The sequence below is a fragment of the Lissotriton vulgaris genome, unplaced genomic scaffold, assembly GCF_964263255.1.
Source record: "Lissotriton vulgaris unplaced genomic scaffold, aLisVul1.2 SCAFFOLD_637, whole genome shotgun sequence".
NCBI lineage: Eukaryota > Metazoa > Chordata > Amphibia > Caudata > Salamandridae > Lissotriton > Lissotriton vulgaris.
The window spans coordinates 517,501-545,479 of NW_028245984.1; the positions used below are offsets into that span (position 1 = coordinate 517,501).

The following is a 27,979-nucleotide window of genomic DNA, read 5'->3' on the forward strand; positions in this document are numbered from 1 at the left end:
AACAAAATTGCAAAAAGTGATCTCCAGGTTAATATTCAGTTGGGGGTTCCAGGCTGTGAATGCCCACACTCCTCTTACGATAACCCTGGATGGCATTAGATTGGCCCTTTCAGACATACACATGTACTATCTCCCAGCACCACTTTGAATTTTTGGTGGTCAGAATCTGAAATCGGTTCTCCGTGGGTGTTTATGGACCACAGCATAGTGCAGCGGCTATTATGTGACATTTTGGTAAATAAGAAATAGAATTCTCAAAATGCATACCTTTTGTCACTGTTCATCACCATCTTATGATGCCTGGTACCTTGTGGAGAATCAGAGTCTCACCTCTTTCCTTTCTCCAGTGACTTATCTTTCACTTGGGGTAATCAGTAATTTGGATTGAGAGACATGGAAAGACTTCATTATGCTTCAGTCAGACTCTGGGTACTACAACCATACAATATGGAGGGAGCCGTTAGGGAGAGAGCGGCTTTGAAAAAACAATTGGAATATTTGTTGGGACGAGGAGTTTTCTTCAGATTATACTTGTAGGAAGCTGGCTCTGTATATGGTATGCCCAATAGGTGGTTATACCATGCAGAGTCCAAGGGTTCTCCAAAAGTGTACAGTGCTCAATGCAAAACTCAAAGTGCTCTCTTAGTGGTAGTGTGGGTGAGCAGCCTTAGGCTAAACACAGAGGAGTGTAGGACATATATTGCACAACATTTACCAGTAATGGAAAAATGACTCAAAAGATCACACCAATTTTGGAAAAATATACTTTGTAATTTATTTTAAAACCAAGATCTTATATTATATAAAGGTACTTTTCTTTTTCAAAAGTCGAAACTTGGAATAATTTTGAGGCAGTTCAATTTTGTCCTATGGGGAAAATAATAATGTGGTTTAACAGTTAAGTACCACACTTAAAAAACCTGTCTTCGGGCCAAAAGTTCAGGTGAGTACCAGAACTACACCACCAGTGGCACAGGGGTGGCAGGGTGCAGAGGTCTAAGTCCGAGTTTGGCCCAAAGCTTTTCGATCGAGACTGGGGGGGGCCTGGGGCCACACCGCTTGCAGGTAAGTGGATTGGTTGCAGGGGCCAAGCTTTGGGGGTTAGCACAGGAAGGGGTCACAAAGCTGCACCAAACATACACCACCAACGGCACAGGGGCAGCCAGGTGCAAGGTGCAAAAATCTGCATCTGGTGGCAAATGCTTCAGTGGGGTTTCTTCTTTTGACAAGTGGCAGGCGTCGCACCGGAGGGTGCAAGAGGTATACCAAAGACAGCAGTGGTAGGTCCGGAAGAAAGGGGTCACAGAAGCACCGTCTGTTCAGCTCACCAAGGCTCAGGGGCTTCGGGTACTGGGGTCCCCTTCGACGTCAGTCGACTTGTTGGTCGCGTTCAGGAGAAGCTTCTGGATTCAGGCGTCATTGTGGAGGTCAGGAGTGATCAGCCAACGCTGGACTTAAGGTCAGGATTGCTGGGGAGACTTCACTGGGCAGGTGGGCCCCGCAGGTGGGTGTCTGATGCAGAGGGTGGAGTTGGCAGAGGTGGGCACACCTATTTTTCTATGTTTCCCCACCCAAAGTGGGGGTGTAAACAGGGGGCGGCTATCTACCTGCTAGCAGCAGAGGCTCGGGTCGCATTACAAAGGCTGCAGGCCATTAAAACGTCCCCCTTCGAGCACTGGCCCATCCTGGGGGAGGAGTTGTGACACCTCTTCCCAGGAAGTAATTTGTTTCTGGTGCCGGAGAGCCGGGGCTCTCCACCAAGGGGTCCAGAAACATGTCTGGTGGTGGCTGGCTGCCTACAGCCAGTCAAAGACCACACCAGGGTTGGTAGATTTTCATGGGGCACCTCTGAGGTGCCTTTGGAGTACATGGTTCAAAAGGTCTCACACGGACAGTGTGGATTAATTGAGGGAAGTGGTTTGGTACCAAACACTCCTGTGTTCAGTGATGCCATTGTGGTGCTGTGGAACTAGAGTTGTCGAGTTCCCAGCCCATGTGCTCTCGGACTTCCCTGGCACTTACAGTATCAAGGAATGCACCCTCCTATTGTAGGGGAATATTTCCTCATGCAGATATGCCCTCACCTGTGATATAGTGCACCCTGCCTTAGGGCTGTAAGGCCTGCTAGACTGGTGACTTGCCTATACCGCCAGTCATTGCTGCCTGGCATGGCACCCAGGCAGGGTGTCATGTAGACTGTCATTTTTCAACTCACAGGGGCATACAAGCTGCAAGGACCGTGGCATGGTCCCAATGAGGGGGGTCCCAGGGACCCTCTTCAGCTCCCAGGCCCTAGGTACCCAGGGTACCATTTACTAGGGGCTTACAGAGGGCAGAAGTACCAATGGTGGATATGTTTTTAGTGAAGAAGAACTGGCACAGGGGACCTGGTTGGCAGGGACCCTGTGCACTACAATTGATACCACATAAAAAGAAGGCAAAAATTAGGAGCTATCCATGCAAAAAGAGGCACTTTCTTCCAACACTCTTATGCAATGTGCCTCTTGTACTAGAATGGTCACATGAAATGCTGGCAGTCCCATTTGGGGGTTCCCTGTAAGGCACACAAGACCATAAGATGGATTTGTGTCAGAAGCGAAAAATAGATATCAACTTAATGTGCCACTGGCTCTATACTTGCCCTTAAGATATACTGTATTTTTCCAATTACCTTGCTGTTGTGCTTGCTGGTGTGTGGTGAAACAGGAAACATCCTGTGTATTTGGTGGAGGTGCCCTAAATCTGCCTGCTTTTGAGTAGTCTTCAATATTTATTCTGGAAAGAGGTATTCCTCAAAGCAGTTACCTTAGCCAGGAGGTTTAATGCACTTTCGTCTCTGTACCAATGAGCCTTATGTTTTATGTCAGTTGCAGTGAGTTATCCTTCTCCCATCTTTTCTTAGTAAAGTTGACTGATTTCTGCATCCATTAATTGTCCCTGCTCTTTTTCAGAAGTAGAGAGGTCTTGTTGTACATTCTGGGTGTTGGGAAGTCACCAAGATATTAGTTGGAAAGGCCAGAATACCACCAGTCCAAACAACAAGTTGTCTCTTACCGAGCTGTTTGCTTCATTCTTGCTTTCACAATACAGACCTCAAGATCCTAATGACAAGAACTTTGGCTGGCAAACCCACGGTTCATTCTGCTAAAGGCGGTGCAGCTGCAGCTATCAACATAAGGACATTTCCTTGTTTAGAACATTTTCAGGGTTACATGGTCAATTTCTACCTTCAACAAACTCTTCTGTATTGATTCTAACTCAGATAACCTGTTGACTGTAGCTTCCAGCCAAGAGAGATTTTTATACATGTGCCTATCTTTTTATCTTTAGTGTTTTGGATTTTCTGGGGGTGAGGGTGTGGCTGGTTTGGGGAGAGGGTTTCCCAGGCAGGGTTTCCTTTGAGTTTTTTTTGTCTATTCCACTGTTCAGGCCAGTAGAAAGAATCCCATGATGAAAAAGTGCTCAATCCTGTTTTCATATTCTGTTTATTTCACATTTAGCTACATTTTCCATTTTATGGTAGAAACTGTAGTTTTTCATCTAAGTTTAATTGGCCAAATTAACCAAATATACAGTGTTGTCTCTCATAGGTAAGATGTCGCTTAAAAGCACGATTTGTTTTTTCTAATGTATTGTGCAAGTAAAAGTGTGCTGAGCAACTAGATGAGGCACAGGGTCAGACTGATTTGCATATAGCCATGTCTGAACTGGGGTGGCAGAGTGGGCTAAAGAACGGTGATGGATTAAACCCAGATCTTTTGACTGGGTGTGAGTGTTTGATTGGGTCAGATGCTCCGTCCATTACCACCCCCTTTTGTACCACGAGCAACTAGATGAAGCAAACATTCTAATGTTATGGATGAAGAGAGAATACCCATGACATTAGTACTTAAATTACTGATAAATAATTTTTTTCCCTTCATACATACTATAAACAATGAAAAAGTGTTTTATATATTTACTTAGTCAAAATGTATCTTTAACTGGTTGGCTGCCCACAATATTCACTTGCGTGTCTGCTGTTTTGAATGAAGAACTTTGGTCTATTCTGTAATGAGAATTTTGAGCTTTTTTTATTTCAAAGATATACAGCCAAAATCTGTAATGTACTGTTTGCTTTAAAATTGCGTATTCCTTTTTGTTTTGCTTTAGAATTGCGTATTCCTTTTTGTTGTAGTACCATAAACTAAATCTTTTCCCAATTTCTGTCTTAAATCATATTTGCTTACTTATTCATTTGCCAAGTTTTGATCTCTTAATGCTTTCTTTTCGAAGATTCTATATTTGTAGAATATTAGTGTGATGGGTAATTTGTATGTTGTGCCACTCTAAGTTAAATGACCACACTGACTATCCACAAGTATGTCCTTTTTTTTTTTTTATCTTGCTCACCCTTTTCTTCATTTAAGACATTAAGAGTCTGCTACCTTCTTACACTTTTAGGCTATGTGGGTTTTTGTGTGCAAGCCTTCTCAGAACGCTTCATAATTTTAAAAGCTGAACTCCTTATATCTGTATCTGTCATTCCTTTCTAGTTCCTCATGAGTGGAACACTGCAGCACAATACGCTGGAATCTGGGGGTTTTACGTTAAATTGAGCCTCCAATCTCACGTAGTTTTTTTGATTTGTCACAGCACCCCGGTAGATGTGAACAACCGTGAAATGATGCTGAAGATAATAAACAGTGCTATCAACACCAAAGTGATAAACCTTTGGGCTGACCTGGCATGCAACATTGCCCTTGATGCTGTGAAAACGGTGGAGTTTGAAGAAAATGGCAGGAAAGAAATTGATATAAAGAAGTATGCAAAAGTTGAAAAGGTACATAGCCAAGTGACCTGCTTTATCACTTTCAAAAATGGCCCTGAATAACTATAGAGCGATGGGCTTTGTAATCCGTGCAGACCTTGTGAGTTGGAGCAGGGATAGTCAGTGCAATGTATGCAATAATAAAGACAAGTGTTTTCACAGTGGTTAATAACTTGAACCGTGCCGAAGGAGCTGCCTTTCAGCATAGGAAGCGAGCGTAGCTTTTTGTTTGACAGCTTAATCAAAGGGGAGTGGAAATTGAAGGGGTGGCATAGGACTGAAGTTTTAGCTTGTCCTGTGGTTGCTGATATAGTTTGAGTCTAGCTAGCAACCGACTGGGAACAGCGGTTTGTTGGAAAAAGATTTTATTTTATTTTTTATAAAAAATGTCTGCAGCTTTTCTTTATTTCATTTTTTGTGTTGGTCCTTTGCCAGATTCCTGGAGGTATCGTTGAAGAGTCGTGTGTGCTCCGTGGTGTTATGGTAAACAAAGACATCACTCACCCTAAAATGCGCAGGCACATCAAGAACCCTCGCATTGTCTTGTTGGATTGCTCTTTGGAGTACAAGAAAGGAGAGAGTCAGGTGAGGCTAGTTGGTTTGTTTTGCAGACTGGTGGATAACAATGTAGAATGTAATGTGATCCTTCAATCTTTGGGCCCTTGACCATTTTGTATAAACTGTTACCGTGGTTTTGCTTAAGGGAATGTTGTTTTGAAGAAAAACAGTTTCTGGTCATTTGAAACATTAACTAGGCTTTCTGATGTGCCTCTATCCCTTCAGACAGAGATTGAAATTACTAAAGAGGAAGACTTTGCTCGTATTCTACAAATGGAGGAAGAATATATTCAGCAGATTTGCGAGGATATCATCCGTCTAAAACCAGATGTCATCTTCACAGAAAAAGGAATCTCAGGTAATTGTGTAATTCTGCACTATTTAAAATGTGGATTTTTTTCTCACTGAAAAGAGTTGTGGTCCTTGTTCCTTCTGGGCACTCAAGGCTGCTTGTTCCAGTTATTAATTGCTCTGCAAATATAAGATAAGTTGCCTTTTTTTGTTTTGACAATGTAGAACGTAATAGTAGAATTGAGTTTCGCGTCTGTTAAGTTTTGTGTATCTTCATGGATCAAACAAAACAAGTGTTTTGATTGAGCCAAAACGATTTAATGGAGAGAATGGATAAAAATTTTTCCAATTATTAAACCTTCTCTCCTTCAGGAGTAATTCTTTCAAAGGATAGAAGTACTGCCTTTCAGTCTCTCCATAAAACTTAATTGCAGCGTTTATTTTAGAATGAAGCCTTTCTTGAGGCTGTGATATAGGCCTGCAGGGTTAGTGAAATAAAACCATTGTGTTGTAGTAAAACATATGTGTCATAACAATAGAGTGGTCATGGAAGCTTACCTAGGTTTCCTTCCCAAAATAGTTTTCATATGATTTTCCATTTCCGGACCAACCTTTGTCTATCCCTTGTCTCAAGCTGAGAAAGCTCTACAGACACCAGATGTCACTAGTTTCAGTCTGGACAAAACCGAAGACCTTAAGTTTTTTTTTCCCCAGTTGTGGATCATGCATTTGCATGTATTTACTCATGTCTAATTCGTAAATTTTAAGATAGCTATTCTCATATAATTAGGTGTTAACAAAAAGCTTAAATTATCCTTCCCTTGTAGACCAAACGCTCACTCTGAGAGTGTCCGAATCTACAGCTAATACCTTAAAAATTCCAGTTGGACAATTGGAGAGCTTTAAAAGAAATAAGTTTGAAGATTTATTCATTCTATTACAATGACATTTTACAATTGTAAGATGCATATAGGCCATTTTTTTTCTCCCCAAGAAAAAGTTCTTGTATGGATGTGTGAGTTGTACACAATCAGATTGCAGGCTAAAGTGTGGAGAAAAAAAGGCACCAGGCCTTTTCCATCTATGCCTGCATGAGGTGGAATATCCCATTCTCCAGTATTAGGGGTGTCTTTCATAGATTCAAATGCTTGAATATTCCCCGTCGTCGAAGTGGGAGTCCCACGGTACATAAAATAGCAGTAATATATGCATATATAAGTAAAATATTATAATATATATATATATATATATATATATATATATATATATATATATATATATATATATATATATATATATATATTGCCACAGCTTCTTCTTTCTACATTTAGTAGACCAAAGACACGGCACAGCAACAGATAGTTTTCTGCGTTTTTTATTTACACACCAGTGCAAAAAAGAAAGTGCATCAAATGGACGGTCTACGCGTTTCGGCTCCTGCCTTCCACTGGACCATAGAGTCCACAGGTCTAGACCTTACTTAAATACAGTGTAAGTACCCTCTACTATTTTCATGGTCATCTAGACCACCAACCCAGCATAGTAAGCACATGGTCAGTACATGTTTGTAAATATATACATACATATGTACAATTAACGTAAAGTACCAAAAGTAATCCTGAACCATTAATTTAAATAAAGTATTTACATCAAATTAGGTTCCGTCCTACATATGAATGTGTAAAATTAATGTGAAGTACAAATGGTAACTCGGAACCGACAATTCTAAATAAAGTATTTACATAAAGTATTAACAGTCAGATCCATCCATTTATGTACAATGATTTGGTATTAAATTATACCTTTTCATGTAAAGTACTGTACTAATTTATGAACAGAAGACGAAATTAAAATTGAAGATGACCTATGATTTTATGGCAGTCAGAAGGTTAGGAGAAAACCAAAATATATATAATACAGTAAACTCAAAAGTACCATAGAACTGAATAGGCCCATAGAAAAGCCTAAGGGAGAAACTCAACTTGGTAACATATGTGTCATTGTGTTTTGGTCCAAATTCCAGCCAATCAGGCTGCAGTTCCCTCTAGAACCTTCTCCTCAGAAGCCCAAGACCTCAGATTTTCTACTGCACATCTGCTCAGTTTTCTTCTACTCTAGTTGTTGTTTCTTCAAAAATGTCTTCAAATAAGAAATCTTTGTTTAAAGCCTGCCGTTCCTGTGGTGAACTGCGCCTTTTTCATGAGGATCCTCACAGTAAATGCATTTACTGTCTCTACCCAGACCACGAGGTTAAGAACTGTAAGTACTGTTGCACTTTTCCTCCCAAGACTCTGAGGGATAGAGAGGCCCGTCTCCTTCTGTGGCTACAGAAGTTGAAGACTTCAGAGTCTGTGGTTTCTGATGTAGAAAGTTTTTCTTTCGGCATTTCCAGATCCTCTCAGAAGCGTGGGTCTGAAACTGAGGTTCCATCTCCTTTTCTTAAGAAGAGTAGACTGTTGGAATCCCCCAGGATTGTTTCCCCACAGGATTTGCTTCAAGGCACGTCTACGGGACCTGGTTCTCTGACGTCTGCGCCCAAAGCCTTGCTTTCCTCTCAGAAATCGGGCATTGGCTCGTCGATGGGCCAGTCTACACGCCCGTCGATGTCTTCAGCGACGACTAAGTCTGTAACCTCTACGTCGATGACGACCTGTTCTATGTCATCCACTGCTGTGTCGACTATCACCTCGTCCACGTCAGCCCAAGAGACGAGACCCATTACGTCGATTGTTAAGATCTTGTCGACGAGTGTCAAGTAGGTACCATCGACGAAGAAATCGTCGACGCTTCCATAGTCGACGCGAACACAGTCGACGGTTCCGTCGTCAACGCGAATACCGACGACTAAGACTAAGTCATCTAAAAGAAGCTCGTCGACGACAACCTCGTCGACGGCGCCTCCGACGGCCATCACATCAGCGACGACGACTCCGTCGACGGTTACTTCGTCGTCGACGGTTACTTCGTCATCGACGACCAAAGCTCCAATATCGTCGACAGCTTCGTCGACTGACCAGAAATCTTCGTCGACGACGAAAAAATGTTATATTTCAGCGCCTCCGGTTGGTCGTACCACTACAGCTACCACTTTTACAGTGGTTACTGCTTCTACCTTGAAGACTGTGCCTCTCATTCAAATAAGTCCAATAAGGAGTGGAGCCAGTCTTCCAGAAAATTTGTTTCAATCTGGTGGAGAAGAATCCGACCATGAATCGGAGGTGGAACAACTGTTTGGACAGGCATCTAGTCTATCTGATTTGCACATTAAGTGCCAGGAGTACAGTGATGAGGGTGACTAAGAGTAATACGTCGAAGGTGGGAATGATTTATTTCCTGTTGACGAAGCAGAACCAGTAACTTCAGAACCAGTTACACAATAAAAATTTGCAGCACATGCTTGATGACTATAACCGTAGGTTCCCTCCATCTACACCTGCATCACAACCTCCTCCCCAGCCTCAACCTCAACCAGCACCTGCTCCGGTTCCACCCGCGTCACCGGGAGGAATTTGTCCAGATAATGACAATGAGGCTCCTGCTCCTCAACACGGACGACTATTACGTCGATATGAATGAGTGGCACAATTACAGGGCTCAAACACCTTCCACTCCGCCCACCTCACCTCTTGCATCGCCTCCAGTGGACATTGCAAACTTCCATAATTTAATGGTCCGTGCTGCGAAACGCTTTCATCTCACTGTCGAGAAACAGCAACATGAAAGTGAATGCTTCCTGTATGATTTTAAGGACGTTTCACAAAGACAATCACACACAATTCCAATTATTGACTTTATTTGAATGGAGGGCCTTAAACTAATGGAACATTCAAATTCAGTACCTGCAGTCTTACCCAGATTGGACAAAAAAATATAAGGCTCCAGTGTCCGCTCCAGCCTGTTTGGTGTCACAACCAAAAGCAGTTGGTTATTACTCAAGCAGCACAGAAAAGATCTCGTAATCCGGCTACACCACTCACGTCTCCTCCTGATCAGGAAGGCCGCAAGTTGGACTCTATAGGAAAAAAGTTTACTACAATGGCGGCCACTACTGTCAGGGCGGCAAATACCTTGGCTATTCTGGGCCGTTACGACCACCAGATGTGGTCCGAGATTGCCGCACTGATTCCTCAAATACCTGAGGCCATCCGCGCAGAAGCGCATGCCATTATCCAGGAGGGAGAGGTAATCTCGTCTGAAATTATCGAATGTGCGCTCGACATTTCATCCACGGGCTTTCGCCAATTAGCTCTGGCTGCAGTCTTGAGGCGTCAAGGCTGGCTGAAATCTACAACCTTTCGCCCGAAGTACAAGCAAAAGTCCTTGACTTGCCCTACGATGGAGAGTCTTTATTTGGCAAGCATGTAGACGATGCTCTTGAGGCGATCAAAAAGGACACGGACACCACAAAGTCCTTAGGTACTCCCCAATATAAAAAGCGGCCCTTTCGGGGGGCACGAGGTAGAGGCGGTGGCTCCTCTACTTTTTGTGGATCAGGCCAGTATCGCTCATACAATACCTACAGCGATAACCGGCAGAGAGGTTCTTACCAAAACCAAAATCGCCAGTCTTCCTCCAGACCATACCAACGGAAAGAGGTGGCGCAAACAACAAAAAACAGTGACAGTCTCAGTTCCTTTCGTCTGCCGACTGCATCTTGGAGGTCGCATCTCAAAGTACTTTTGCAAATGGTCTGAAATCACCTCCGACCAATGGGTCCTGGACGTTATCTCCAAAGGCCATACCCTGGAGTTCACAAAATTCCCTCCCACTCGTCCACCTTCGGGGTCACCCTCTCCCCACCTCAAAGAACTTTTGGCCCAGGTGAAATTATTGATCCAAAAAGGAGCCATCGAGGTAGTGCTGCTAGGTGAACACGGCAAGGGATTCTATTCCCGGTTTTTCTTAGTCAAGAATAAGTCGGGAGAATGGCGTCCAATTTCGGATTTACGGGCCCTGAATAAATTAATCATTTCCAAAACCTTTCAGATGCTAACTCTGCTTCAAATCCTGAATTACCTCAATCCAGGGGAATTCTTCTCAACGATCGACCTCCAGGACGCATATTTCCATGTGCCAATTCACTCCAGACACAGGAAGTATCTGCGCTTCAGTCGGACACCTGCACTTCCAATTCAAGGTCCTACCATTCGGCCTCCGTTCAGCACAGAGGGTCTTTACCAAGAGCATGGCCCCGGTAGCTGCCTTTCTACGCCTACGAGGCATACAATTTTAGCCATACCTGGACGATTGTCTCACAAAGGCTCCGAATCTTCAACTGGCAATCCAGCATATACAGTCTTGCCTCTCCCGGTTTCAAGACTTGGGCCTTTCCAACAATTACCAGAAATCACACATTCGCCCATCTCAACTGCGAGATTTTCTAGGAGCCTCACTAGATTCTCATCTGGCAATGGTTTTTGTCTCCCAGGAACAACAAGACCGTATGCTCCGGATGGTACGATCACTCCAGTCAAAACTGTACGTTTCAGTCCGGAGGTTGAAATCATTCCTCAGCATGGCCTCTTCTGCCATACAGTTGATTCCCCACTGCAGACTACATATGAGGGTCCTCCAAGAGGAGTTAGACAAGCAGTGGGAGCAGATTTCATGATCGTTCAACGACAGGATCCTTCTCACGCCCCGCATCCAAAGGGCTCTGGAGTGGTTGGTTCACCCTCCAAACATTTCAAAAGGTCTGTCTTTTCAAGACACTACTCCAACGCTTACAACCGATGCATCCCTGGAGGGCTGGGGAGCACATCTCGAAGGCCTGTCAGTGCAAGGAAAATGGACTGCGGTCCAACGCACTTGGCATATAAATCGCCTAGAGCTTCTGGCGATCTTCCTAGCCCTGAAGTCTTCAACGGATCGTTCAAGGTCAATCTCTGCTGGTGAGAACAGACAACACCACCAGCATGCATTACCTGAACAAGCAGGGCGGCACCAGGTCTCTTTTGCTTTCCCAACAAGCACAGGAGATCTGAAATTGGGAGATTCGTCACCAGATTAATCTCACTGCCATACATGTGCCAGGTGTTTCCAATGTTCTGGCGGACACACTCAGCAGGTCTTTCTCGGACAACCACGAGTGGGAACTCAATCAACCAACTCTGGAGTTCATTTTCCTCCAGTGGGGCCATCCGCAGATAGATCTTTTTGCGACTATCACCAACAAGAAATGCCAACGCTTTGCAAGTCTTAATCCCCACAGAGAGTCGAGCGGAAATGCATTTTCGATCAGCTGGTTGAACGCATTCAGCTACGCTTTTCCTCCGCTTCCTCTGATTCCACGCTTGTTGCACAGGATGAGGCTTCAACCCTGCCAAGTCATCTTGATCGCACCCAAGTGGCCGAGGCGCCCATGTTTCCTGACCTTCTCTTGTTCTCCCAGAGCGAGCCAATTCCGCTTCATCCGTTGCCTCACCACCTCACGATGCAGCAGGGGCAGATTTGCCATCCGGATCCGGCATAGCTCCATGCCTGGAACCTGAACACCATGAATTTGCACGTCTAACCACCGACGCTGACTGTAGAGCGGTTTTGGCGCACGCTCGTGCTCCTTCCACCATTAAAACCTATCAGTTGAAGTGGAAGCGTTTCTGTGTCTGGTGTCATACCAAATCCTTGGATCCAATGACCGCCAAACCAGAACAGATCCTGCCTTTCTTCCTATCCCTTGCAAAGTCAGGTCTTTCCCACTCCACTCTGAAGGTATTTCTAGCGGCTCTCTCCAGCTTCCGCCATGATGGTTCGAACTCACTGTATTCATCTAGAATCATCCAGCAGTTTTTCAAGGGCCTCTTCCGTATGTTTTCACCCATTCGGTGTCCTCCGCCTGCTTGGCGCTTAAACCTGGTTTTGTCTCAGCTCCTCCTACCTCCTTTTGAACCCATCCATTCAGCAAGCTTAAAATTCCTGACGTGGAAAGTTGCCCTATTGCTCGCCTTGACGTCATCTAGGCGTGTCAGTGACATTCAGGCATTCACAATTCAGCCTCCTTTTCTTCAGTTTTCAAAGGAGACTGTTACACTACGTACTAATCCAACATTTATTCCCAAAGTTCCCAGTGATTTCCATCGCAACGAACCAATCATTTTAAAAACTTTCCTAATCCACATTCCCTGGATGTGAAACGTTGCCTTAATTTTTACATTCAGCGCACTGCATCCATCAGGAAATCTGGGCTACGGCCCGATCTGCAAAGGACAACCTGTTACCAAACAGACTATTACTAGGTGGATTTCCTCCACTATTACCTTTTGTCATCAACGGGCTGGCAAGCCTCTTCCAGCTTCAGTACGTGCTCATTCCACTAGAGCTGTGTCAGCCTCTACTGCCCCTTTTGCGGGGGTACCTCTACGACACATTTGCAGAGCTGCTACGTGGTCGAGCAGCCATACTTTTACGAAGCACTACTGTCTGCAGTCAACAGACGCCGCTGATGCAGCAGTCGGACAAGCGGTGCTGCAGAATCTTTTCCAATAAAGGTGAGCCTCTGTTGCTACCCGCCTCCAGTTATAAAGGTTTTCTCTTTAATATGATGTTTATTATATGCTTGAATTTACTGTTACCTTTATGACTTATATGGTGCTTACTGCTTTCTACTCTTATTCAAGCATGTGAATCTATGAAAGACACCGGCTCTCTTCTCCTCAGGCACTATGTGCTACGAAAATCTGAGGTCTTGGGCTTCTGAGGAGAAGGTTCTAGAGGGAACTGCAGCCTGATTGGCTGGAATTTGGACCAAAACATAATGACACTGATATGTTACCAAGTTGAGTTTCTCCCTTAGGCTTTTCTATGGGTCTATTCAGTTCCATGGTACTTTTGAGTTAACTGTATTTTATATATATGTATATGTATATATATGTATATATGTATTTTATAATTATAATAATTTTACTTGTGTATGCATATATTACTGCTATTTTATGTACCGTGGGACTCCCACTTCGACGACGGGGCATATTCAAGCATGTGAATCTATGAAAGACACCAATACTGGAGAACCACAGTTTACAGGTAAGTAACTTGTGTTCGTATTTATCAGGACCACGCCAATGCTGTGCCAATTTAGGAAAAAGTTGAAGACTCTCCTCTTTAAAGAACACTACATCAAAAAGCATTAACCATCCGTACCTCCGCTACCTCGAACTCGTTCACTTTATGCTTTTCTTTGACCCTTCAGAATGATTTTTCTGCCTTTGTCTAGGTTTGCACAGTGGCAGTGCCATGTACGTGCATACACACGTTCTCAAGTGCTCTGGGATTTCATATGTAGACATGACTGGTAAATGCTAGTGACTCAAATGAAGATTCCGGTCAATGAGAACTAGGATTACAAGTAAGTAACATGTCTTTCTAATAAAAATGCTGGAAGTGTCTTAGCCCTTTTTGTTTCTTTGATTTTTATTTAAATATTTTTTTTTTCAGATTTGGCCCAACATTATTTGGTAAAAGCCAACATAACTGCTATTCGCAGAGTCAGGAAAACTGATAACAACAGAATTGCACGGTATGTTCAGGCACTTACGGATTGTTTTCTGAGTAAAAGTTGTTAACAATTATTATACAGCTCTAGGAATCTGTCATTTTAAGTCAAAGTATTTAAAGCAAGCAATAGTGAAGTATTTGTAGATACATAAATTGCCTTTTTATTTTTTTAAATAAATATCTATTGTACACACATTTGTCAAACAAGTTATGTACTAAATGTAAACTTAGTCACACACTTATACTTTTTTTAAAGTTGATAATTTGCTTCTGGGAAGTTTATTCTCATCATTTTCAAGTTTTAGATTAATTTGCTAATTCAATTTCTCAACATGGACATCCTTTTGTTTAAAACATTTTTTTTTTATTGGAACATGTTCTGCCTAAATCCGGGGTTCTGGAGAATGTTCTTTTTCTACATTAAGCTTCCATTTTTCCCGTACTGATCCCTCACCCTAGTGTCTCCCTTGTTCAGAGTCTTGCCACAAATGTTACCGAACGTGAATTCTAAATAGATCTTCTCACCTGCTTTCTTGAACACAATTGGCTCTTTTGGCTGCTTGTTTTTGTTTGTGTTTTCCAGTGCATTCTGTACTTGGCAGAGTGTCCTTTCCCTTTTATATTTTTTATTTTTTGTAGAACCGCAGACTTTAAAATTGTTTTTGCACAGAGGAACATTTTATTGAGACAAAAGCACGAGCAGCCCAATATAGCATAACCAGTAGAACCATTCATCCACTCCATTTCACAGCCATTCATGTCCAAGAAATCCAAAGATAACCTATATCTTCCAAACCCCCAGCTCATCAGGCTGCTTCATCACTCCTCTCAAGGGGAGGGGAAGGGGGGGGGGGATAGAAGCCTATAGCCATCCATCAGTACCACCTTCTTCGTTGCCCTCACTGTCCTGTTATTTTCCCTCCATTTTGATGAATATAAGCTGATAACTGGCTCCTGTATCCTGGTCACCTCCATGGGCCCTTGAAAGAAACCTACAGTGTAGTCTTCACTAGTCACAGGTTTGACTAGCATAACACTTTATCATCTGTCTGCTGTGCCTCTGCAGTTATGCCCGATGGAAAACCCAGGAGCCTAAGAATGGTTGCAAAGCGCTGTAGGAAGCTGGTTCTCTATATAGTATACACTGAGTAGAGGCCAGGCAGCCCTTATTTGTTTACAGAGACGCCAATAACAAACCCAAATGCTCTTTTGTGGTAATGTGGGCGAGCAGTTGAGATTTATCAGAGGGTAGTGCTGAGCATTTGTTGTACTCAGACGCAATAAATGACACACAGGTAATAAATGACACACACAAGAATAATCCAAGAATAATTTGGAAAAGTAAAACCTATAAATATGTTTTAACACCAAGATCAAGTAATTACTTCTCGAGAGTGATTTTTTTTTTTCTTCAGGTAAGTAAAATGTTAATTTAAATGCTTCTTTACTTGCCAGTGCTTCCCTTTGAGAGGAGAGTGATATACTGCAAACAGTTATCAAAATGTCTTCCCTATTTATTTGTAATGTCCAAGAATGTACTTGGATATCAAAGGGGCATTGTTGCTCATGTGGGTCGAGAACCAGCTCAATGCTTCCTAGCCCTTGTCTCATGTCCCGTATGTAGACATGAACATCATCCATGTATAGGGAAACTGCATGAAGCTCTGCTCTCAGGAGGATGCCCCACTCCTGCCATGCGTTCTGCAGCTTTTGGGCTAACGACTCCATTGCCTACACAAATAAGAGGTGGCTGTGGGCATCCCTGACGTGTACCCAGATTGATCGCAAAAGGGGCAGAGATAAGCTGACCCATCTTGACCTTCGCACTGGGGGCCCATTTAGAATAGGAAAATGATACTAAGCAATCTCATCCGAAGCCACCTCTGCAAGAGTGCCACAAATCTTTCCCAAATCATCTATGTCAAATGCATGTACTAGATCTATCACCTGACAGGCTTTGAAGGGCCAGTGGGATGGGGCCTGTTCCAGCACTCTGTTAAGCCAATGTATACTCCGGATAGTCGAGTGACTAGGGAAAAAACAATTCTGGTCCGCCTGCACCATTCTTATTTTGCAACCTAGCCACCTCTTTTAGTAAAAGAGACCAAACAAAATGAGCAACCAATCAGATTAGCTTCACCCGTTAGAACCCTCCTGAGAGAAACTCGGAACCTCAGATTTTTTACTGCACGTTGTGCTAGGGAGTTTCCACTGAGCTCTGCTCAGTTTTTTCCTATTATCCTTAAATCTAGTTTTTTCACCAGTATTTTCTTCAAGACCTGCTTGGACTTTGTGTCAAGATGTCTGATAAGGAGAAGAAAGCTCTCTTTAAAGCCTATGCAACTTATGCTAAGAAGAGGTTGTATGTGGAAGACCAGCACAAGGATTGTATTTACTGTCTGTATTCGGACCACAAGGCAGCAGACTGTAAAATATGCCACACTTTCTCTACAAAATCTCTGCGAGACCGTGAGGGCGGTCTTTTGACCTGGTTCCAGAAGCTTAAGTCCAGGAAGGAACCAGTTTCCAGTGATAGTGACGATATCCTCTTAACAGTTTCCAGAAGGTTTGCAAAAAGGGGTAGAGCCACTCCTTCGCCTTCTTAAGAGCGTCCTGGTAAGGCCTTAAAAACCACTCGTAGATCTGAAGGGTGTAGTCCTGGTGAATCTCCTCACCGAGGTGTAAAGGAGAGGGAAGGACGGTCTAAGGGAGTGATATCTGAGAGGAAATCCAGCTTGGTTTATCCAGTATTGGGGTATCTTTCATAGATTCACATGCCTGAATCATTCCCAGTATCGAGGCGGGAGTCCCACAGTTATAATATGTTCGAGGCATGAGGGCTGCTGAATTCATATCTGTGCATAGATCGCCGCCTAGTGTTGGGTCCGGATGATTGCACATTGTTGTCCTGGAAAGTCTTCGAAGTATCACGAGATAGGTGGCTCCTCCCCTGGACTATAGTGCGCATGGGCATCCTCTCCATCCCCAGATTGTTTTTTTCCGCCATTGGGTTCGGATGTCTAATCTCGACTCCAGTTCAAAAACTTGTACTCTTTCTATTGCTAAGGCCAAAAGGACTTCACAGCGTAGGTATTGTATCGTTCGGTGCCTGTCCCTTTCGGTTCTACAATCGACGTCGAAAGAAGTAATTTCTGTCGACAACACAGGCCCAGACTAAATCGACGATGGAACGGACCCCGTTTAAGCGGTGCCCCATTTGTAATTCAAAAAATTCGAACTTGGATGTGCACCCAGTGTGCAATACATGTTTGTCCCCCGACCATGACGAGTCAAAATGTTTCCCCTGCTCGAGGTTCCGCTCAAAGAAAACTATTAAACTTCGACGCGCGGCGAGGCAGCCGGCCCAACAGTCGGCACCGGCACCTGCGAACATCTTCGATGCCGGAGACGAGGAACTCTTCCAAGATGAGGAAGAGGACGTTCCCGAAGAAATGTCGGAACCGGCGTCGGAGCAGGACTCCAATTTCGAGGTGGACGAGCAAGCCGAGGAATACGTCCACGACCAAGACGTCGTCTAGGTAGGGGACGACGATGAGGCACTTGGGGCCGTTGATGACGACTCCGGTGGAGAACAGAGTCCGCCCGCAGTTACGGGGCCTATCATTAACATTCCGCCCCCTCCGGCTCCGGTCGAGGCATCGCCGAAAGGCCTTAGCCAAGATCCTTCCTCACGGTCTACAGCCCCGCGCCAAAGCCAGGCTAAGACCCTTTCAAAGGAGCCATCAGTCGATTCTGCGAAATCGAAACCGAAACTACTCAAGATGGTGGTCGGTTCGCCGACGCACGCTTCCACTAAGGCTGCCGACGATCCTTCGGCGCCGAAGATGCCCGTCGGCTCCAAGACTGGGACATCGAAGCAGGCCTCGACCAGCAAGCACGTCGCCTCGAAGGGCTCGGCGCCGATGTTGACGACCAAACATGGCGAGAAGGGCAAAAGCCTTCAGTTGAGTAAAAGTCTCGAGCCACACCTCTCAGGACTCAAGGCTGGGCTTGGAAAACGGGTTGAACCCACGACCAAAGACGCCCCGAAAGTGTCGTTGACGCCCAAGGATGGAGGCGCACCGCGCCGGGAGCTCGATTCGACATTGTCAACCGAGCGGCCTACACAGGCGTCGAAGAAACCCGAAACAGTCGCTTCAAGTTCGAAACCTGCGGGCTCAGCGCCAATAAAGTTTGGGCTTCCGCCCACGGCCCGCCCAAAGCATCTCACCGCCGAGGCTTCCAAGATGGCGAAGATGTCCTCCAAGTCCACACACGAACAGGTCGTCTATCACAAGCCTTCTTACGACAACCAGGCAAAACTGTTTATTGACTCTGAGTCGGGCAGGCTTACCGTCCACAAGCGGAAGATCGTGCCTGAACATCCTTTGGAAGGTTACAGGATTCCCCTCAAAAAGAAGATGGTCTCTTCTACCTCTCCGGTTCTTTTTGAACCATTTCAGGACTATTCGCAACAAATAGTTCATTCTCCAGCACAGAGTGAGGAAGACTTGAATGTGGATTATGGCCAAATGGCCTACTCTTACAACACTGACACTGATCAGGATGTCTCGCATCAATGGTCAGGGGCAGGAGATCAAGGCGATGACCCTGATGACCCCCATACCACTCCGGACTCTCAGTCCTACAATGTTAAACCATCTCCAACTGAGGACACTGCAGCATTTAATGCATTGATAGAGCGGGCAGCCCTTAACCATGACGTCGAAATGCATGCCGAGCCAGTGGATGAAGATTTCTTATTTGACACCTTCTCCACATCTGAACGCTCCACTAAGACTCTACCCATGCTTAAAGGGGTCCTCAAGCATGCAACAGACATTTTCAAGGAGCCAACCAAAGCCAGGGTTATCAACCCCCGGATCGACAAGAAATACAGGCCTGCCCCAGTGGACCCCACCCATATCAAAGGCCAGCTCCCCTTGGACTCCCTCGTGGTGGCTAATGCGCGCAAAAGGGCTAACTCTCAATCCACTGGTGACGCTCCCCCTCCGGACAAAGAGTCAAAGATCTTTGAAGCGTCTGGAAAACGTGTGGCAGCGCAAGCCGCTAACATTTGGAGAATAGCCAATACACAGGCCCTGTTGGCTAGATACGACAGGGCACACTACGACACCCTAGAACAGTTACTGCAGCACATGCCTGATATGTACAGAGAAGCTGCAGAAATGGTTATACAAGAGGGGAAACTGATCTCTAATGCGTCAATCAAATGCGCACTGGACGCAGCAGACACAGCAGCAAGGGCAGTAAATACTAGCGTAATGCTGCGATGCCATGCATGGCTGCGCATCTCAGGGTTTAAATCCGAAATCCAAACTACTCTTCTCAATCAGCCGGTTATTCCGGACTTCCTGTTTGGACCGGAAGTTGACACAACACTTGAGAAAATGAAAAAGGACACAGAGACAGCGAAATCCATGGGGGCTCTCCAGTCCCAGCAGTTTCGGGGCAGTTCCTTTTGTCGCTCCGGTAACAGGGGAGCAACAAGAGGACAGGCTCTACAGCATTCCCAGTACGCCAACGGCAACACGCAATCTACCTACACTAAAAACACCAGGGGTGGATACCGTGGGAACAGCGCCAAAGGGAGAGGCCGCAGCAATAACAACGCCAGGTCCTCCGCTCCCAACAAACAGTGACTTATTGTCACTGCCCCCCGACCATCTAACACCTGTTGGGGGGGAGACTCCAGCAGTTCCTGCCAATCTGGGAAGACATCACAACAGACAGGTGGGTGAGACAACTTATCCGGTACGGCTATTGTCTAGAACTGACGTCCACCCCCCCCCCCCCCCCCCCCCAACATACCCCCAAGAAACCGTCCTATGTCCGCAGAGCACACACACTTATTGCAGCAAGAAGTACTCTCCATGCTGCAAAAAGGAGCCATAGAACTCGTGCCTGTAGAAGAGTGGGGTACAGGGGTGTACTCTCTGTACTTCTTGATTCCGAAAAAGGATGGGTCCCTGCGGCCCATTCTAGACCTCAGACCCCTCATCCAATACATCCTTTCGGAGCACTTTCACATGCTAACCTTACAACAGGTTCTGCCGCTGCTACGTCAAAGCGACTTCCTAGCCACCCTGGACCTCAAGGATGCATATTTCCACATTCCCATTCACCCAAGTCACAAAATAGATCTCCGGTTCACGATCAACAATCAGCATTACCAATTCAAAGTTCTGCCGTTCGGGGTCACTACTGCTCCCAGGGTCTTCACCAAGTGCTTAGCGACTGTGGCAGCGCACCTTCGCAGGCAAGGTGTTCACGTGTATCCCTACCTGGACGACTGGCTCATTCAGGCCAAATCAGCCAAGCAGTGCGGCCGCGACATGTCGCGGACCATTCACCTCCTTCACAGTCTGGAGATCTCACTCAACTACGCAAAGTCTCACCTGCAGCCAACCCATGTGCAACAGTACCTAGGGGCGACACTAAACACCCAGTCGGCCACAGCGCAGCCGAACCCGGCCAGGGTCAACAGCATGCAGATGCTCATTCGGAGGTTCCAACCTCAGCGATCCCTCCCAGCGCAGGTGTTCATGCAACTGAACGGTATGATGGCATCCTGCATATACTTAGTCCCGCACGCGAGGCTGCACATGCGTCCCCTTCAAGGATGCTTAGCCCGACAGTGGAACCAGGCTCATGGCCATCTAAAAGACCTAGTGTTGGTGACCGGTCATGCTTACAACTCTCTGCATTGGTGGAATCCACAAAACCTTTGCAGGGGACGACCGTTCCAAGAGCCTGTCCCACAAATAGTGCTAACAACGGACGCATCTCTCCAGGGTTGGGGAGCGCATGTCCTCCACTACACGGTGCAGGGACTATGGACAACACAACAGCAGAGAATGCATATCAATGTGTTGGAGCTGATGGCGATCTTCATGGCACTGAAGGCATTCAAGTTGCACCTGTGCAACAAGGTCGTGTTAGTCCGGACGGACAACATGACTGCCATGTATTACATCCAGAAGCAGGGAGGCACGCAAACCCCCTGCAGCTGTCTCACCTCGCCCAGAGCATGTGGAAGTGGGCCATTCAGAGGAACATCTTCCTCATGGCGGAGCATCTTCCGGGTGTCGACAACCAAATGGCGTACCTGCTCAGCAGGCACAGTCATCAGATGCACGAGTGGGAGAGCCACCCGTCAGTGCTCCATCCATACTTCCAGCGGTGGGGTCATCCAGACATTGACCTCTTCGCCACAAGCGAGAACGCAAAATGCCCAAACTTCGCCGCCAGGTTCCCACACCCGCAGTCTCAGGGCAATGCGATATGGATGAACTGGTCAGGCAGATTTGCGTACGCTTTTCCGCCAGCCCCCCTCATACCTCTGGTGGCACGCAAACTGCGACAGCACTCCATGACACTCATCCTGGTTGCTCCAACGTGGGCACGGCAAGCTTGGTACACCACGTTCCTGGAACTTTCAGTGGTGCCTCACCAGCGGCTGCGCCTCACTCCCAGCCTCCTCACTCAGAGCCATGGCGACATAGAGCACCCAGATCCCCAGCAGTTGAACCTTGCGATTTGGCTCCTGAGGTCATAGAGTTTGGATACCTGAACTTGCCTCCTGAGTGCATGAAGATCATCAAGGAGGCAAGACGACCGACTACCAGGGCCTGCTATGCAGCCTAATGGAAGCGGTTTGTTATTTACTGCTCCAACAATAACATTAATCCGTTGGACGCATGTACGCAAAACATCTTATGTTACTTGTTTCATCTGTACCAATGCAACCTGGCATACAGTTCCATCAGGATCCATTTGGCGGCCATAGCCGCTTACCTTCAAAACAAGCAGCACCTTTCCGTTTTCAGGGTGCCTGCCATTAAAGCCTTTTTGAAAGGACTTAAGTGAGTAATCCCTCCCAGACAGCCCCCATCACCAGTCTGGAACTTAAATATCGTTCTCACCAGACTCATGGGGCCACCCTTTGAGCCACTCCATTCCTGTGAAATACAGTTCCTTACCTTGAAGGTGGCCTTCCTAATAGCTATTACGTCGCTGCGGAGGGTCAGTGAGCTGCAAGCCCTCACGATTCAGGAACCCTACCTGCAAATTCATGCAAATAGGGTGATGCTTCGCACCAACCCTAAATTCATGCCAAAGGTGGTTTCGCAGTTCCACCTTAACCAAAACATAGAACTGCCAGTTTTCTTTCCTAACCCGGACTCTGTGGCAGACAGAGCACTGCACACCTTGGATGTCAAAAGGGCTCTCCTGTATTACATCGACAGGACAAAAGACTTCAGAAAGACTAAACAGCTGTTCGTTGCCTTCTTTCCACAACATAAAGGCAACCCCATCTCCAAGTCGGGTATAGCCAGGTGGATTGTTAAATGTATCCAGATCTGTTATCAAAAGGCTAAGCGCACATTAACAGTTCCCCCTAGAGCGCATTCCACACACAAGTTAGGGGCTTCCATGGCTTTCCTGGGTAACATTCCTCTAGAGGATATATGTAGAGCAGCCACATGGACCACCATACATACATTTACCAAACACTTCTGCGTAGATGTACACTCCAAACAGCAAGCTGCTGTAGGACAGGCTGTTCTCAGAACTCTCATTCAGACTGCTGCAGCTGGCACAGGCACCCGCCGGTAAGGAGGTAACTGCTATTTATTCTATGCACAGATATGAATTCAGCAGCCCTCATGCCTCGAACGGAATATGCTACTTACCAGTATGCATCTGTTCTTGGCATGAAGGGCTGCTGACATTCATATCGCCCGCCCTCCTCCCCGGTGCCTGTCGCAGCTGTAGCTCTCAGAATCATTTTCAGGCATGGTCTTCACTTTCAGTATTGCACTCCATCTCTGCCACAATGGCGAAAAACAATCTGGGGATGGAGAGGATGCCCATGCGCACTGTAGTCCAGGGGAGGAGCCACCTATCTTGTGATACTTCGAAGACTCTTCCAGGACAACAATGTGCAATCATCCGGACCCAACACTAGGCGGCGATCTATGCACAGATATGAATGTCAGCAGCCCTTCATGCCAAGAACAGATGCATACTGTTGAGTAGCATATTCCATACAATAGCAGTGCCTTAGAAAATTATTTGTAGTAGGCTGAAAAGACTATAGGCCCAACTAGGCCCAAAACTTAGCAGCCTATCTACCTCATTATGTAAGAAGGACTGAAAAGTAGTCCCAACCAATCAGCTGAGAGCACCCTCTAGAACCTTCGCAACAGAGGCAGTTCTCCTCAGATTTTCACTGCACGTCGTGTGGAAGGGAGTCTCCGTGAGTGCCTACTCAGTTTTTTGCAACCCTTTTTCTTCAAAATGTCTGAGAAGAAAGCTCTTTTCAAGGCCTGCAGGGCCTGTGATCAGAAGAGGGTCCATGTAGATGATCAGCACAAAGACTGCATCTACAGCCTACATCCCTCTCGTGTTGTGAAGGATTGTAGGATTTGCCGCACCTTCCCTGCCAAAACCATCAGGGACAGGGAGGCATACTTTGGCTCAAATCATCTTCCACAGATGAGGACAAGGCTTCAACATCCAGCAAAAGAGCCAGATCAAGAGAGTTCTTCTCCTGAGAGGAGAAAACATCACAAATCCGCCATGGAGTGTCTTAACCCTTAAGGAGGTTGTCCTCGCCTCCTATGGAATCCCCAGCTTCTCCAGGATCTTCATCAAAAACTGTGAGTAAAGCCCAGACTAAGACTGTCTCTCTGGTGTCTTCTCACACCGTCTGACTTCTGCCATTTCAAGCTCAGCGGTGACGGTATCTATATCTGCCATTACCTCACCTATTGTTTCACCTAAGATTTCCTCTAAAATCTTCAGGGACTAAGGACGAAAAATCATCATCGACGACGATACCTTCGTCGACGAAGTCACCGACGATAAAAGTCCAGTCGACGGCGAAATCGTCGACAACGAAGAGCCCGTCGACGACTAAGAACCCGTCGACAAAGAGCCCGTCGACTACTACGGCGTTGACGACAGCCACGTCAACGGCCCTGTCGACGAAGAACCCGTCGACTAAGAGTCCATCCACAGTACCACCGTCGACTAAGACCCCATCGATGACCCCATCGACGACTAGCTCGTCGACGGCGCTTCTGCCAATAAGCCAGCCGCCTTCAGCGCAGATTGTTAAGACGCCTAAATCTTCAAGGAGTTCAGCTATTACCAAAACTCCGCCAACAAGACCCTGACCTGTTCCACCTCCGGTGTCTCATGTCTCACCTGTGACCTATACACACTTTAAGCTCAAGACCTATCCTAGGCAGGACTACTCTAATATTTCCCCACTGCTGCCATCGCAGATCTTAGTGTCTAATGTGCAATTAAAGGATTCTGAGGATGATGACTGAGATAATGAAGGTCCCTTTGGGATTGCTCGCCATCCATCCGAATTACACATAAAATGCCAGCATGAGGAGGACGAAGAGGATATGCAAGAGCATTACTACCAAGAGGAATTGTCTACTCCTTTCTATAGACAACCATATAGACCTCCATGTTCGGAGGAGACACGTCATCTACCTCCTTCTTTAAGACAGGATTTGCAAGCCATGGTGGCAGACTATCGCCAGAGGTTCCCACCGACACCGTCCACGCAAGGTGTACCTCCGGTACCAGCGGACGTACCTGCACCTCCTCCACCGCAGCCTCCAGTGTCACCAAGATTCACTGAAGAACCCGCGCCACAAGGGGATACCTCCTCTTCGGATGAAGATGGAAGAGAGGAAGGTAAGCTGCCTCAAGACAACACTCCTACGGATCCATGGGATGAATACGTAATACCCACGCCTTCACATCCTTTTTCCACTGCCCTCTGATTCTCCGCCGGAGGACATTGGAGGCTTTCATAATATCATGCAAAGGGCTGCTACAAGGTTTGAACTGCCAGTTACCATTGAGCATTCAGACTGTTTCCTACATGATTTTAAAGAAGGGTATAGAAGGATCACAAGGGCCATACCCATTATAGACTTTATTTGGCAAGAAGGTCTAAAGATTATGAAGACACCCGCTTCTATATCTGCAGTCCTTCCTCGTATAGAGAAAGTACAGGGCTCCACCAGAAACTCCATCTTGTTTGGTGGGTCACCCTCGTCCGGACTCTGATATCTCAAGCCGCTCAACAGAGGTCCAAGAATCCGTCCACTCCAATCTCCATGCCGTCGCATAAAGAAGGCAGAAGATTGGACTTAATAGGCAAGAAGTTTTCCATCAACGCTGCATCCTCTATCAAGGCAGCAAATTCTCTTGCGATTCTTGCCCGTTATGACTGACGGATGTGGTCGGAGCTGTCTGAATTCCTGGAGTTGATACCGGAGGACCGTCAACAAGAGGCACATAAGATACTGCTTGAAGGAGAAAGAGCAGCTTCAGAAATAATAGATTGTGCCCTGGACATTGCGAATACTAATTTCCGTCAGTTAGCGGGCGCTGCGGTGCTCAGACGCCAAGGTTGGCTTAGAGGAACCTCCTTCAGACCTGAGGTTCAAACAAAAATCCTCTATGGCTTACGATGGGGCCTCCTCTTCGGTAAGCACATAGTTGACGCCTTGCTTGCCATCAAAACTGATACGGATAGCGCAAAATCGATTGGTACTCTACAGTACAAGAGCGGTTCTTTTAGAGGAGCAAGAGGTCGTGGCTTTTCATCTAGAGGAAGTTACCATAACCAACAGAACCGGCAATACCAATCACAGTACAAGCAACCGTATTACCAGTCATCATATAGTCAGTCTACCTCCAATAATTTCTTTCGTCCGGAAGGAAGGCTAAGAGCGAACAATCAAGGACGAGATTCAAACAAGCGTCAATGGGTTTTGCCGGACGCCAGTCCCAACATCCTTTCCTCCCTGTGGGCGCAAAGATCTCTGTATTTTACCATCATTGGCGGAACATCACATCGGACCGGTGGGTCCTAGAATTGGTGGAAAAAGGGCACACTCTGGAATTCCTAAAGAAACCGCCTACGACTCTGCCCAAGGGTCCCCCTCCCCCTCGTCTTCACTTACTGTTCAAGGAGGCCTTAAACATGTTTCGCAAGAATGCAATAGAGAAGGTTCCAATCTCGCAGAAGCGAAGAGGATTTTACTCTCGCTTCTTCCTGATAAAGAAGAAATCGGGAGAGTGGCACCCGATTTTTGGATTTGCGCAGGCTCAACAAATTCTTGAAGAAACAGTTTTCGCATGGTGACATTGGCAGATGTGCTCAATTGTCTCAACGAAGGCGATTTTATGGCTTCTCTGGACTTGGAAGACGCCTACTTCCATATCCCTATACACCCCAAACATCGCAAATACCTCTGATACCCAGTGGCTGGCATCATCTTTCAATTCAAGGTGCTTCCATTTGGGCTAAAGTCGGCACCAAGAATATTTACAAAATGCTTGGCCCCAGTTTCTACAGCGTTGAGGTCCCAGGGAATACAGGTCTTCCCGTACCTCGACGATTGGTTGCTCAAAGGATCATCGAAACAGATCACAAGACAAGCGGTCAAAAGCGCCCTGTGTCTATTCTCAAGTCCGGGCCTCACTCTAAATGCGAAAAAAGTCACAATTACAGCCCCTACAGGTATTCACCTTTCTGGGAGCCTCACTGGACACTCTAAAGTGCAAAGCATTCCTTTCTCAGGAGCGTCAGGACAGACTTCGAAGACTGGCAAAGCAGATCTCCGCAAAAAAGTCACTTTCTGTCTGGTCGTATGCGTCTCCTAGGGATTGAGCTCTTAAGCAGTCAACCTAGGTTCGAGGCATGTGGGCTGCTGAATTCATATCTGTGCATAGATCGCCGCCTAGTGTTGGGTCCAGATGATCGCACATTATTGTCCTGGAAGAGTCTTCGAAGTATCACGAGATAGGTGGCTCCTCCCCTGGACTACAGTGCGCATGGGCATCGACTCCATCCCCAGATTGTTTTTTTCCGCCATTGGGTTCGGATGCATATTGGTTCACTCAAGTTCGGAATTGATATACAACTTTCCTTTGGTCAGAAGGCCTTTAGTTTATCGTCGGTATTGTCTTGCGATCGGTGCCCAGTTCTGTTCCAGCTCAGTTCCCGAGTCGGACATCCGGAGGAGCCGCGTGGCTTTTCGGCACTGAAGGCCCGGTCGACGCCAGAGGCCTTATCGACGAACCATCATGGAACGGAGCCCGTTCAAAAGATGTCCTGTGTGCAACTCGAAATATCCTCACATCGACGTACACCCGGTGTGTAACAAGTGCCTGTCGCTGGATCACAATGAAGCCAGCTGTATGGCTTGTTCCCGTTTCAGATCCAAGAAAAAAATTCGACTTCGACACGCAGCGCGCAAGGAAGCACAGCAGACTGCACCTGACCCGGTGAACATCTTCGATGCCGAGGATGATGAGGAAGCAGACCGGGAGGTTCGAGAGAACCAGTCTAATCCCGCATCGGAGGTAGACTCCAGCTACGACGCGGATGTTGAGATGCTCGATGCCGAAGACTACGTCGTCGACTAGGTAGGAGACGACGATTGGGCCTTTGGGGCCATGGAAGATGGCTCAAGCGAGGAGCAAGGCCCACAAACTTTCAAAAGAGCCGCAAGTTGCCAAACCGAAAGAGAAAGCTGCGGTGTCTACGCAACCCAAAGCACAAGAGGCAAAATCGAAACCGAATGTGCGTATTGCTTTGGTCCGCTTGAAGTCCTCTGAACTATCGGCACCGACGAAGCATAAAGCTGTTATCGACCCGAAGAGGCCGTTAAAGGGCGTCGAGCCAAAGACTGGCACACCAAAAACACCGGTCAAGGTCGTCGACCCGAAGAAATCGGCGCAGAAGACAGTCGACACCGACAA

The 27,979-nt window shown here is 46.4% G+C and overlaps 1 protein-coding gene across 1 annotated transcript in view; it reads left to right on the forward strand.

Annotated features, from left to right (window-relative positions):
- The window catches only part of LOC147666195 (T-complex protein 1 subunit gamma), a 205,537-nt gene that overhangs the window by 91,942 nt on the left and 85,616 nt on the right, over positions 1 to 27,979 (forward strand). The window contains exons 7-10 of the mRNA XM_086949220.1: positions 4,636 to 4,822; positions 5,246 to 5,395; positions 5,594 to 5,726; positions 14,093 to 14,174. Coding sequence (XP_086805346.1) covers positions 4,636 to 4,822; positions 5,246 to 5,395; positions 5,594 to 5,726; positions 14,093 to 14,174 — 552 coding nt within the window. The remainder of the gene's footprint in view (positions 1 to 4,635; positions 4,823 to 5,245; positions 5,396 to 5,593; positions 5,727 to 14,092; positions 14,175 to 27,979) is intronic.